The 14,036-nt window shown below is 44.1% G+C and overlaps 2 protein-coding genes across 10 annotated transcripts in view; one reads left to right on the top strand and one right to left on the bottom strand.

Moving 5' to 3' along the window:
* Positions 1-73: 73 nt before the first annotated feature.
* taf4b (TAF4B RNA polymerase II, TATA box binding protein (TBP)-associated factor) overlaps positions 74-14,036 on the bottom strand; it is a 14,682-nt gene continuing 719 nt past the window's right edge. For 2 of the 9 annotated variants that reach the window (XM_030372071.1, XM_030372070.1), the window contains 15 exons: positions 9,236-10,887; positions 8,886-9,028; positions 8,613-8,729; positions 7,763-7,897; positions 7,386-7,508; positions 6,919-7,008; positions 6,205-6,384; positions 5,706-5,838; positions 5,374-5,452; positions 4,671-4,840; positions 3,207-3,337; positions 2,897-3,022; positions 2,445-2,501; positions 1,358-1,465; positions 76-1,026 (listed from right to left, as the gene is read on the bottom strand). In XM_030372071.1, coding sequence (XP_030227931.1) covers positions 907-1,026; positions 1,358-1,465; positions 2,445-2,501; positions 2,897-3,022; positions 3,207-3,337; positions 4,671-4,840; positions 5,374-5,452; positions 5,706-5,838; positions 6,205-6,384; positions 6,919-7,008; positions 7,386-7,508; positions 7,763-7,897; positions 8,613-8,729; positions 8,886-9,028; positions 9,236-9,701 — 2,178 coding nt within the window. In that variant the 5' untranslated portion in view covers positions 9,702-10,887 and the 3' untranslated portion in view covers positions 76-906. Of the gene's footprint in view, positions 1,027-1,357; positions 1,466-2,444; positions 2,502-2,896; positions 3,023-3,206; positions 3,338-4,670; positions 4,841-5,373; positions 5,453-5,705; positions 5,839-6,204; positions 6,385-6,918; positions 7,009-7,385; positions 7,509-7,762; positions 7,898-8,612; positions 8,730-8,885; positions 10,888-14,036 lie in introns of those variants that run through there. The other 7 variants (XM_030372073.1, XM_030372072.1, XM_030372068.1 and 4 more) reach the window with 6 other exon arrangements.
* Positions 11,890-14,036, top strand: part of b4galt6 (UDP-Gal:betaGlcNAc beta 1,4- galactosyltransferase, polypeptide 6) — a 13,287-nt gene continuing 11,140 nt past the window's right edge. The window contains exon 1 of the mRNA XM_030372113.1: positions 11,890-12,586. Coding sequence (XP_030227973.1) covers positions 12,472-12,586 — 115 coding nt within the window. The 5' untranslated portion in view covers positions 11,890-12,471. The remainder of the gene's footprint in view (positions 12,587-14,036) is intronic.

Raw genomic sequence — 14,036 nt, 5'->3', positions numbered from 1 at the left:
TAATACAAACCATTTTTATATTTAGTGCATTTTTAGTGCACATAAAGAATGATGTGCATCCACCCTGCTTTATTGAATCAAAGTGAATGTTGAACCCTATTAGGCAAGTAACTTCAGATCTGGCCTGAATTTGTAAAAAATACATTGAACAAATGTGTTTTGGCCATCTTTCAGTTTTTAGAAATAAGTTTCAGCAAAATAAGCTTGCGTCTGTCTGCCCGCAAAGTGGAATAATAAAATGCTACTTGAAATGCAAGACATAAACCTTATTGCTTTTCCCATGCCCTCAGTTCATCAGAGCAAATGGGAACATAAACATATGTGGAAGTCATTCATATAAATAAAGCTAAAGTGCTATTGTACTTTAGCCGTATCCAAGCATTTGCTAGAAACAGGGTATTTTGGTCATCGAACGAACCCAGCAAAGTATTCTCAATTCAAATTGACTCCAGCATTTAGCCCCATAAGCCATTTTGAAGACACAAATGATCAGATTTTTATCCCATAGTGATGCCTATGCTTAAGAGTAGTTTGTGAGATCAGTTACGTTTGTCCATGTTTAGTTCCTGTTAAAGGCCTCAGGCCTTCCCCCCCACACCAGACACACAGTTCCTCTTTTTTTTTTTAATGGAGGTGCAGGTTAATATCTCCTCTAACTTAATAATAACTACCACATGTCAATCAACAGACAAGGCCATCATCCAAACATAAATCAACGCCTTATTTTGGCACAATAAATACAGTTAAACACAAAGTCTATTTTTTTGTCATAGAACAAAATTTGAAATAAATAAATAGTTAATATATAAATAAATATTGCAGTGCACACTGCAAAGAACAGATAAATTAAAGTAAAAAAAGTGGACAACCAAACTTCTGAAAAAGTAACTAAAGTTACAGAAGGGATTATCTCATAAGAGCCTTGTACAGGGTCAGGGAGTGTCGCATTCGCCGATCTTCCTCCATGACCAACAGCAAGTCCCTCATGGTCACCCTCGTCACCACACTCTTGGCCAATACGGACACCTGAGAGAGAGACAGGAACAGTGTGTGGAAAGGAGAGCAAGAGGAGCCAGCATTGAAATGCCCCAATGAATGCACATGTAACTAAAGTAAGTGACTAAGGCAGTTGCGAAAGTTGTGAAAACCTACTCAGGAGCATTGCCTGGTACTTTACTATTGTATAGTTTGTTGCCGATTATTCAATTTAGGCATTATTTCATGATAGAAAGATAGAAAGTTCCTTTGTTACAACGGAATTTCCCCTCGGGGTGATTAATAAGGTTGTTATCTGCTACAGAAAGAAATTATTTTTTTTTAGAAATATTCTAAATATATATAATGTATAATTATGTACCACACTTCCTGTAGAGTCCAGGGGCCTCCTCTTGCGGGGCCCGATGGCAGCCAGGGCTGTGAGGTTAGCCTCTCTGTGCTGCAGCAGAGCCTGCTCGGCCTGCTGCATCTGTTGAGGGAGGCAGACACAAGTCAACCATGACAAAACACGCGGAAGCTGGGTGCTTAAAGGGTGCTAAACCTGGAGATTGGTTCAGTGTATCGGGGCTTAGAGGCGCTGTCCCAACCCCAATAAACCATTTCTTGCCATAGAGCGCAACAGTGTGGTTCCGGAAATAAAACTCCCATTCATTTTCTCCATAGGTTTTGATTATTAGCCATAATGTTGTAACCGTCCAGGGTATACTTACATCGAGCCGTTTTAATGTGAAACGATGATCCCTAATGAATGGGGGTACATCGATATGAAAACAAATGGCTTTTGGTAGCAGATGCTTAACGAATGAAAAAGCTTTGGGTACCATGTTCTACCAAGGAAGAGTAGAGAGATTAACGGTGGATCACTTCGATAATGCTGATCCACGGGTAATCTATGTTTACTATGAGCAAAAAATGTACCATTCAGGCTAGACAAAATCACAAATACGTTAACCATACCTTTTAACAGTGTTACAAAATGTGGAGTGGGTTCAGAATAGTTCATGCAGCCCTGAAGTATGCCGTGGATGCTTATCCGGTAACAGTCCGGGAGTGTGTGAAACTCCCTTTCTCATAGAGCGGTATCGTGAGAGAATGAGGCTACTTAGCCCTTATCGTAAATCGTTGTTACAAGCGGAGGCTTGGGAGCAGACCGGCTCTTCCTGGGTAGTCACAGGAGTTGTTGTCATAAAATAAACACATATTGAAGCCGAAGAGAGTAGCGTGGGGAGAATGACATCTCATTTTCGTGAACGCTCTTTTTCTCCGGTTCTAAAGAATAAACCGTGCCATACTGAAAGAATACAACTCAGCGTTGTTTTTATCTGATTGGTCGAGTTAATCTCACTAATTGCCGTGTAGGGGAGCCTCTATACCCCATTGGCCACTGGACTTGTCATAGCGTATCCCAGAATGACAGTTCTTAAGCGTCTTCAGGACCCAAAACAAACCTCTTTGGCCCTCTGTCGCAGTTGCTGCTGCTCTGGATCCTCACAGTTGGAGCGCCGCTGAAAGACCAAAAGGCACAGGAGCACGTGAACTTCAGACAGGTCGGATCGAACGAGGTGTCAGTCGTAGAGTGAGGGAGTGGGCCCTCACTGAACCAGGGCCTTGAGGCCACCAGATGAACAGCTCCAGAGGACATCCGAATGCCGTGACTACTTTGTCATTGGTTTGTGTGCACGTTAGGAGGAGCAATGACCAAATCATTTGGGTCACCATACTTAAAATGAATGGCATCAAATAAGGCACTATTTTCAGTGTGTTAAAGTGAAAAAAAAAAATGAAAAAAAAAAGTTGCCAGGTAATCATGTTTGTGAAGAGTATCCTATTAATGAAAACTAGCAAAGGCCAAAAAGAGATGAAGTCGGGCGGTCAGTTTTGATGAAATCTGTGAACTGACCCGAGCCAGACGCAGCAGAGTCTCCCTCAGCTCCTCTTCCTGTCGTCGCCTCTTTAAAACCTCCACTTGTTCCAGGAAGTGGAGCTGAGCACGGACGTCCGTCACCTGTGTATGGCGTTGATCCTCCTGCACACACACACACACACACACACACACACACACACACACACACACACACACACACACACACACACACACACACACACACACACACACACACACACACACACACACACACACACACACACACACACGTGAAACGTGATTGGTCTCTGGGCGGCTGCGTGTGTGTCAAGTCAAAGCACTGCACCTTAACTGAATTCTTGCGGTGCTCTGCCACCAAGGAAAGCTTCTCAAGCAGGTCCCGCAGGAACTCCTGAGTGGCGTTGGACACCAGAGTGACCACCTCCGGCCTGGCCTCGCTCACCCCCAGGGATTCTCCTGGACAGGACAACGTAGCACCTAATCCATTTAGACTGGAGCTAGCTTGAAATGGGGACTCCTGCATACTGAAACTTTAGATACAGATAGTAACTAGAGACCAGAGGCACTACACTGTGTATTAAGAAACTATGTTCAAATTGACCAAACTCACACATCATACAGAAAGATTGTTGAATGAAATATTGCTGCCTAGTGGTGACTATTAGAATTGCTACCCCCATTGCAACAAGTGTGAGTAATACACCCTTACGCCCCGTGCCCACTACCTCCGTCCGTTGACTGATCCCCATTGACTTTAATGGGGACGGACGCGCAATGCATTGTGGATCCGTCCGTTCCGTTGGAGCCTTCGGCTCAGTCAAGAAGTGGAAAAATGTTCAACTTTTTCGGCAGCGACGGATCCGTCATCCAATCAGATCGCGTCTGCAAATTTAAGCACTGTGACGCGACTCGGGCTCTGACGATACTGGAAAGCGGGTCATCTTGCATCGCAACAAGCAGGAAGTAGCAGGAAGAACCCGGCGAAGCGATTTGATTGGCTGACGGATGCCTCTGCAAAGACTACTCCCCCATCAGTCAGCCACGCCTTCCCACCTCCGTTGACTGAAGGAGGTAGTGGGCACGGGGCGTTACGCCTCGTGCCCACTACCTCCGTCCGTTGACTGATCCCCATTGACTTTGAATGGGGACGGACGCGCAATGCATTGTGGATCCGTCCGTTCCGTTGGAGCCTTCGGCTCCGTCAGAAAGTTGAAAAATGTTCCAACTTTTTCGGCAGCGACGGATCCGTCATCCAATCAGATCGCGTATGCAAATTTAAGCACTGTGACGCGACTCGGGCTCTGACGATACTGGAAAGCGGGAAAGCGGGTCATCTTGACAACGCAACAAGCAGGAAGAAGCGGGAAGAACCCGGCGAAGCGATTTGATTGGCTGACGGATGCCTCTGCAAGGACTACTCCCCCATCCGTCAGCCACGCCTTCCCACATCCGTTGACTGACGGTGCAGTGGGCATGTAGCGTTACGCCCCGTGTCCACTACCTCCTTCAGTCAACGGACGTGGGAAGGCGTGGCTGACTGATGGGGGAGTAGTCTTTGCAGAGGCATTTTTCAACTTCTTGACTGAGCCGAAGGCTCCAACGGAACGGACGGATCCACAATGCATTGCGCGTCCGTCCCCATTAAAGTCAATGGGGATCACGCAACGGACGGAGGTAGTGGGCACGGGGCGTTACACCAATAAGAATGAACGGTTGACAGCGGGCTGGGATTCCTGCCGGCGATAGAGGACCATGCCGTCCACAGCCAACGGGTTTGGGAGAGGCGTACCTGTGCGGAGGATGCGGGCTTGCAGTGCCCCGGTGTACAGGAAGGGCGTGTCCTGGCAGGAGCGCACCACGGAGCCAATCACGATGCCGCCTCCGGCGAGGATCCTCACGCTCTCCTCCTTCAGGTTGACCCCGGCCATGGAGGCCACGTCATTGATGTCGTCGTCCTCCCTGGAGGAGCAGGGAGAGCTTCTGTACGTTGGCTTACATTGTGTAGGTTTGGACGGTTAGTGAACGACTGAGATTCTGTATCAAGATTAGGGATGCACCGATACCAGTACTCGATGCTGTGCTCATATACTCGTAAAACCTCGACGACACAACCACCCGACACAACTTTACGCAATGTAATGCTGAAGACCCAAATGTTTCTATTATTTTATCTTTTTACATGGTAATTGCTCCTACAAGAACATCAACATAGCAATGAAGCGGTTATCTCCGTTAGTGAAATGAGTCCCCAAATGAGAGAAAAACAAGGGGCCCTGGCGGCGAGGTCTGTGTGGACCTGTGGAGCTCTGGTCGACTGCGGCGGCTCAGACAAAGTTTAGCTTTTCGGAAAATACTTGTTCACCGATACGATGTGGGTAGATGGTGAAGTTCTGTCTGAGCAGCTATTTATTTTAACCCTTTTATACGGTGGAATCGGTGCATCCCAAATCAAAACATTGTAAAAACCCAGGATTGATGGTTCCATGCATTACTTGTAAGAAGTTTCCTTGAAAGCATATTTAGAGGTGGGTTGTTGTTGTGGAACTGAAGGCCTTTTAAAAGAAAAAGCGCCTGGGAAGACAAACAAGAAGACAGCAGAAAATAGTAAACCAGGTTTATTATTACTATAACATTTTCTGGCTGATATCGTTTTTTTTATGAGAGCTTTGAATTGGCATGAAAATGAAATCCCACCCAAAGAAATAGTGAATGAATGAATATATCTACATCTATATCTATTTATTTTTATTAAAATGATGAAAGAGAAAAAGGGTGTGTGAACGTTCAAAACAAATAATAGTACAAACAGTTTCTGTCCAGCTACCTTGATGTTGTCCTGACAGAACAACCACGCCTCTTTGTGTGGTCCTACTGCCCTCAGATGAACCCGTTCTCAGCAAGGTGCTGGGGCCGGTGGCTGTAGGTCCAGCTGGAACTCCTCCGGTGGGATATTTGTTCTGAATCAATACAATTAAAACGCTGCATCACGTTCTGGTATGTGCTCGTCCATGGCACCAAACATTATCTATTGCCACGGATCTGAAATATTCAAGATTGTACTTTGTCAGTTGGTTCCATATGCTTGTATGCAAGTCATTATGTCCAATGGGGTAGGCAGTTATTGAGATTATAACAGCTTTTAAACTCAAAGAGACACAATTCCAGCCAGCAAAAGAGAAAGCTCATAAAAAACTTGAACACTTTAAAAAACACTCCATTGATGCATGCATCTATATTGTAAACAAATAAAATGCACTATTGTTTTATTGTGGTGGATCATTACATTACGGTCAGCTAAAAAAATAAAATGGTGTCAAGTTTACCAGGACCACATGTTTCAGGGTGGGCCTGATTCCTGTGAGGGTACCAGATGGCTTTGGAGCGGCTGAGGGAGGAGCCAGAGGGGGCTTGGAGGGGGTGGCTAGCTGTGGCTTGGGCTGGCCCGCCTGCTGGATGAAGTGCTGGGGGTCTGCGGTCAGGTGACGGACTGCCGGGAGACTTTTCTGGGGAAACCTTTATACATTTAGTATCGAACACCACATCAAACAAATAAAAGTTGACTTTGTGGAAAAAATAAGAAAAAAATAGCAGTTGGCTGGACATGGACCCACAGATTGTTTTCGAACATGGATGGGTGATGCAACTTGTGAGGGTACATTGTTTAACCAGAGAGGTCCATGATTACAATGGAAAACTTTCTGTATTTTTTTTTGTTCCTGCTTTGGTGAGGCATGAGGCCTCCGCCCAGCTGCTTTGTTTTTTTGTTCTGGGTATGCCCTTCCTTAAGGTGACATTCAAGTTATTGTTCCAATAGAATGATCACTTCATGAGATACAGAGAACAACATGCACCAGTCAACCGTTTCACTCTAACGATGTCTAACGATCCAACGATGAATTCAATCATTGCCTATAATCGTTGTCACTTCAGACCACGGTTCTCTCTATATATTCTAAACAGGCCCATTTGTATGAGAGTACATCCAGAGGCGGTCCAGCAACACAAGTTAGTAGCTAGGGGAGAGCATGGGAGATAACCTTGAGGAAAGGCACCAGGTATGGCTGGGGAGTAGACTTCAGCTGCACATACAGCTTATTTGTGAACTCCTCGGGTTCAAGGCTTCCATCCTGTTTGGAGACAAGTTGCACAAAATGTTCAAACCAGCTGCATTTGGGAACAATTAAATCAAATGCATTCAGTCGATATCTACTCTTTATCAAATGCTGCAATATCAAAAAATACGATTTTGTACCAAACAAACACTTAACTTCAGTCACCTTTTCTTGAACGAATAGTTATTTTCTAAGAGGCTTGAGGGTTTATGCTCACAATAGCTTGAATAGCGCTTTTATTTTATTAACAAAAAGACTAAAAAAACATTCCGCAGATCGTGTTTGATAGTCGTGTGCAGCGAACTTTCAACGCAATAATATTTGCTTCATGTTTGGTTTATCTTCAACATATATACATAGATATAAAACCAAGACAGAAGAGAACCACTCACGAGCAGGGAGCGCACAAGGGCCTTGACGTTGGTGGCCATGTCAGGGGACTGGCTGCCGCTGGACGCAAGCTTGATCAGAGTCACCAGGAAGTTCTTGCACTTTTTCACATTCTCCAGAGTCTCCTGTAATGGAGGAGAGGAAAATTCAATGAGTATTCGGGTAAATGAATAACATTTCTAATGTTGAGACAATTCTCATCTTGAGACGAAGTGTGGTGCTACTTCCACACAGTCGTGTATTTAAAATAAAATAATACACAAAATACATACATCTTATACTAAACATCTGACAGCATCCATGCCCAAACTAGGCCATGCTTGGTGTCTGCACCCAGACTCCAGTGGCCGCTGATTACAGCAGGAAAGCGGTTTCCCACCTGTGTAATGGTGAACATTGGCTGGTTGCTGCTGGGGGCTTGTTTGATCCCTGCCTGGCTGCGAGGCTGAGCACCCTGACCGATCACAGTGTTGAGTGTCTGGACTACCACCGGTTTGGGAGCTTCCCTGTTCAGCTAGAAATAAAGAAATCCAAATACAATACATTACTTTAATATTAATGTATTGATCACAACATCTGTTGTAGAAAACAAATAGCTTCAATCTCTAATAATTCATTGAATTTATATAGCGCTTTTATTTTTTTCTGGAAACTCAAAGCGCTTACAGTGAAGGGGGGGACCTCACAAACCACCACCAGTGTGTAGCACCCACTTGGGTGATGCACGGCAACCAATCAGCACCAGAACGCCCACCACACACCAGCTCGAGGTGGAGAGTGAGGGAATTAATGAATAACCCAATTATACAGGGGGATGATTAGGGGGGCAGATTGAATGAGCCTGGTTGGGCAGTTTTAGCCAGGATCTCTTTGTGAATTAAGTGCAATTGTGCTACAAACACTGACTGTATGACATAGGATACAAATTAAGCCCTTCACATTATTTTTTACAATATTAAGACTAATGCTTGTTTATATTTTATATTTATGTAGATTGCAAATAATAATAATAAAAAAAAAAATTAACACTCCAATGCAGTGCGTGTACCGTTTGACTTGTTTATTACACTTTTTTTATTGAACCATAACAGTGACACAATAATCATTGTGTCACTGTACTGGACAGCTCACTTTGATAAAAATCAAACCACATGGACAGGGGCCACAACACAAATTTGACTGACAGTAAAGTGCACATCAACTTCATTCGTAAGCGTGAATTATTTTACCACAGTTGTCTTCATCATGCCGGCTACGGCTGCTGATGTTGAGGTTCCGGCGGTCGGTGGAGCTGAAACTCTGATCACCATAAGCTTATCAGGCTTTTTAGCTGGTGCTGTCGTGACCTGGTTGGACATCAACATAGGCTCCAGAATATTTATGAAAATATAAATGCAGTCGTAACACCAATGTTATGTTGGTGTATACAATTCCTCTTCCATGTTTTGGATCAACAAATGTGGTTCAGTGTCCAAAAGTGAAAGAAAGAGAAAAAGAAATACCATTGGTGATGGTAATCTGGAGGCTGGTAATCTTGGTGCTGGGACACTGATGGCCTTCTGCGCCTGCTGGCCCTGAGCCTGGGCCAGTGTCTGCTGTGATACCAACATGAGCTGACCGCTGTCGCTACGGATCAGCACCATGCCTGGTCCCAAGCCAAAGTCATGAGCAAACACAGAACTCACATTTCCTTCATAGATTAGAGCCTACATTCACCTCTGTCAAAAAGTTGTAGTGTTAAAACATTGAAGTCAACAAAAACAGACAGAAGCGTGAATGTGGCATGAATACAAGTGTGACACAGAATCATCACCATATACCGTTTGAATAAGTGCAGGCTATTATTCCTCACCTGGTGGGATCTGAAAATTTGCTGGAAGCTGCGTGGAGGATGTCTGTGGTGGACGGGGAGCTAGAGGTTGGGGAACTGTGGCCTTTGGAACAGCCATCACCACTATCCTTCCAGGGGCAGGAGTCTTAATACTTACAGCAGTTGCAGAGGATGGTCTGGTCAAATGCAAAGGCTGCCCAGTTGCACATAACCCTGGGGTTGGCACTTTAGCTACCACCAGTACTGACGAGGAGGATGCCTGTGGGACAACACTAGCCAACCTTTGACCTGTGCTGCCGACAATGCTGTGGCGAACAGGTGTGGGTCGTGCAGTCGTAATTACGGGAGGTTGGTGGACGCTCGTTTGTCCGGTGGTGCAGATCTGGATACGGACGGCGTCAAATGCTGCTGCCGCCGCCGATGCAGCCACAACTCTTTGGGTTTGGTCATCCTGAACTTTAGCTTCCTCTGAAGTCTCGGTCGACATTGTTGTTGTTAATCTATATGGTAGACCTAGATAACAGAGACATCGATGCAAGTATGGTAAAAGCCACTAAGGCGGACCAAACCTGACTCACCTGAAGTAAAACAAAATGCTAACTAATGTACTATGGTACATTTAACCTGTAAAACATGACTAGCATTCTACTCCTGACGTGTGCTACTGACAATCTTCGCTATGTTCACTTTAGGATGTATCATCAGCTATAGGCGTACTTAATCAGTTGACGTGAATAAGATAATTGGTTGGTCACCTACATGGCCTGAGTGAATTAAATTAGTTATCAGCTACCTAAATTAATCTGGAGTGAATTTATGGTGATGTTTGCTATTTACGTTCAACTTGAATCGGGCCGTTGGCTGTCTTTGGGGACTGGGGAGCCCAGCCATCAATGCGCCACCAGGTGTGGTTAATTAAGCCGGCAGGCTGAACGCTGTGGCTACCACTGGTATTACAGCAGTGTTTAAAAAAAAACAGTTTAATATAGCATGCGTGTCCACCACTGGTGTAACAACATTCTTTCCCCTGCAAAATTAGTTAACCTTTGCCTACTGTAATTACTATTTTGTAATTCATTATCAAGACATTTTAAGACATTATGATTTAATTCAAGAAGTAAATGGACCCTCTGGAGGCTATTGGTCATAAACATCTAGAAGGTTGTCCTTGTAATTAAAGTAAAAGAAAGATTTTGTCTTCACACTAGAGACATCATTAGCATTGTAAAATGGGAAGATTGGTGTAGCGATCAAATGTACATCCGGCCTGAATCTGTGTGTGTGTATGTGTGACAGCAGAGGTTGAGTGGATGAGAAGGAAAGGAAAGAGGTTATGTTCACTAAACTGTTTGTCAACAGAGCCACCAAAAGGGTGCAGAGTCAGCATCAGCAAAATTCTGAGAACCTACACCAATTCAGAGCTGATGGAGAAACAGGAGCTAGATTCTTAGCTGCTGCAGTCGCAAGTCAATGAGAAACAACAATCATAGTAGATGTTTACATGCATCTCTACGCTAACACATTGTAGTTTATGTAAACAGTTGGTTGGCTGACAGCTGATCTCTGGAACCAGCTGGGCTGTACTGTCAGGAGGGGTATCTCTAGTAGTGCTGAAGGATCCGGGAAGACAAAAAAATTCACTCTCTGCTGGCCTTTTGGTTCTCCTGTGTCCCCTGGACCCAAGGAAAGAAGCAGTTGAGCCTTGGGCGTCCAGAATGAGATCAGGGGCCCTCAGGAAAAGCAAGGCTTCCGCTTCAAATGTGAAGAGGTAACATGTTTATACTTCTTCTATAACTTGATTTTAATGGTCTAGTTATCTTATTCCAAATGTGTACAATTACCCTAGAATAGTTTGGGTTGTTTTGGGTGGGCAACTGGGGGAGAAGTGATCAAAATAATTATTTGGAGATCCCCAAAAGCCAGATAGCAATTGGAAATTGGTTGTGTTATTAAAAGGTAGGCGTAAGTGAGGTCGAGTGGCCACGAGAGGGAGCCGTTTATTCACCCGGAGAAGCAGCTGAGAAAAGATGCGCTTCCATGAGAAATTAACAACGACCACGATCTAAGACAGGGTGCTGGTCTAGGATTTGGTCATAGCCAATCTGGGCCCTTAATGGGGTTGGAGGCCCCGGTCTAGGTAGAATCAACTTTTCCTCCTATAAAAGCATGCCGCTATCACATTATCCATTAGATGATAAAGCAACACAATACATATCTAACAATTGAAATCTAGGAGCCTGTAGGCTACTTATAGAAACATTTGACAATTAATTAATGAATTGAGCTAGATTTAAATCTGGATTTTCTTTAATTTTCTTTGTTTTTCTAATTTATGTAATAACACTTAATGTGCTAAAATATTGAATCATGTGGTGAAGTAATTTCAAGAAATGTTTTGTTGATATGGAAGGCCTTGCCCCTCGTCATAAAGATATACATTTATGATGGTCCTTTAGAAACCCCATTTAATAGGCGTGCATTAAAGTGTGCTTAGATAAAACATGTGCCACTGTGCCTGTTGGGACAAGGGTCTTTACTTTTACTTTTGTTTTCAATTAACTGCAGCGATTCTTGCAACCTGCAACCAAACCCCGTTTATTTTACACTCCCAAAAAAAGGGGTTGCCTTGGTGACGAATTCGATGGACGGGGTCAACACCCACCGGAAACCGTTTCAGCACCAGTAGAAACGGGAAAGGGGAGAACAACCAACATATATGATTTTCTTTTCGTTCTCCGCCGTGCACAAATGTCTATTTTCGGCCACCGTTCCCTAAAACGAGTTTGGAGGCAACCGGTTGCCAGAAGTAGGTGTGTTGAAGCCGCTCCGGCCGAGAGGAGACTTGTGTGGGAGGAGGCACACAGTCTCTCCCCATGATAAACCGTCATTACCGGCGATTGAACCAGCCATGGACTGCTGCCATGAGTATTCTTGAACAGTATTAGTAAGCTGTTTGTCCGTCTTGCTACGGGTGCAATATGCCCAATCGACGATGGTATTTGAGGTTTGTCAGCACCTGATGTTACGGGCCTGCTTTTCTCCATCGGGACATTTTCTGGCAGGAGGAAACCCGCTAGGTGATAACCTCACGAGCTAACACCGCAAGCTTTAGGCTTCCCTCCACTGCACCTCTGGGCTATGACGACGGATTAAACCTGCCCATGAGCGCAGCAGGCACCGTACAGCATCAGAACATTTGAACCCGAAGGTGTTGTATGGGATTCCTCTCGGCGGCGGAGAAGCGGGCCTGAGCCAACATGGTGACCTGGAGGCGGCTGCTGCGAGTGTCCAACCGCTCGTTTTTGGCCTTCATTTTCTTCTTCTCAATGTTCACTACCTGCCTGTACTTCATCTATGCGGCACCGGGCATAGGTGAGTTCATCTGAGTTTTAAGTGAGCAATTATGTTAAGCGGGTTAAACGTATCTCTGACCGGGATTACGTGTGGATTATCTCCTAGCGGCATGCCGTTAAAGATGCTCCAGCCGGTGTCAGATCCAATGCTAACACCGGCGGCTAATGTAGCTAGGTGCAAGCTAACCTGAAGCTGGTCTACCTCTGGTGTTTAGGTCTCTTCCTGTTCAGCATTTGTATTGAGAGGGGAATAAGGTACTGTATGTATCATTTAGGTGGGCTATAAATAGGACACTCAGGTTTACAACACACAACATGCCCCATGGTGTCTGGAGTTAAACTACCATTCCAATCCAAATGCATGGGCATGTACCATAAGCCATCATTAGGTTAACGTTACTCCTACTAACCGTATTATTGATCATGCATAATCGTTTTGAAAGCACATTTTGAATGATGACACGTTATTCCAATGACACATTGAAACACTCAAATAACACATTCATATACAAGTGTTTATCTGCAGCGGATGTGCTGACAAGAGGCAATTTTGGACAATAGTTTGACGACATTGACAGGTAGTGGTGTAACGTTTGGTCTACCCTTCGTTGAAATAACGTTTGACTTTGAACAGTTTAATATGGTTTAATATATAAGCTGCTAGTGCAATTTGATTAATTGTACCATTACTCTTTGACCAACATGGATTTCCTGTTTTTTTTAAACTTTTTTTTAATATGCAAAGTTGCCAAAGACAACAGAAATGTGACGTACATTCTCTGCCCAAGTAAGGAATTGCGAGGAAAAGTCCCATTCCCTCCCTGAGTAATTGGAAAATACTTGGGTAAAAGTAATGGTTGAACTCTTTCAGTTTTGTATCAAGTCATTCGATTTAAAACTGCATATGTGACTGGCTTTAATGCAGAATTCACCTGGAGTCATTTTATTGGAAAAAAGGCCACAATTATGTTGTTGTCTTTATAGAAGCCTGACGTCATCTCTGCCTGCATCACATGTTCTGGTCACTCATACCATACAGCATGGGTATTCAAGGGGTATTCAAGATAAAAAAAAACGACATTCTCCACCCAAAAATGAACTCCCAATGAATCCTTTTCAGATTAGTCTATTTCTTTTACCAATGAAATGCCCCAAGAAATTCTGAAACATTTTGAGATGACAGAGAACCTGTACAGATGCCAGATACAACTATGGTGACCCTGCTAGGATACCTTTTTGAAATTAGTTAAGCAGTTTGCCTTGCTGGTAGCTTGCTGATGAGTGATTTGTAATTTGCTTCTACAACCAGCACAAACATTTCTCAAATACATTACGGCTGTATTAAATTTGATATTTTGAATAATAGTGTATGGAAAATGATTCAGCTGTAATGGCACTATGGCAGCATGAGAAGTACAAATGTGCTTCATGTCCACTATTGTAATTATGAACCTTACACTCTACTTGCT

Source organism: Gadus morhua, chromosome 12 (genome assembly GCF_902167405.1).
Source record: "Gadus morhua chromosome 12, gadMor3.0, whole genome shotgun sequence".
Lineage (NCBI taxonomy): Eukaryota > Metazoa > Chordata > Actinopteri > Gadiformes > Gadidae > Gadus > Gadus morhua.
This window is presented reverse-complemented; position numbering and strand designations above follow the sequence as displayed.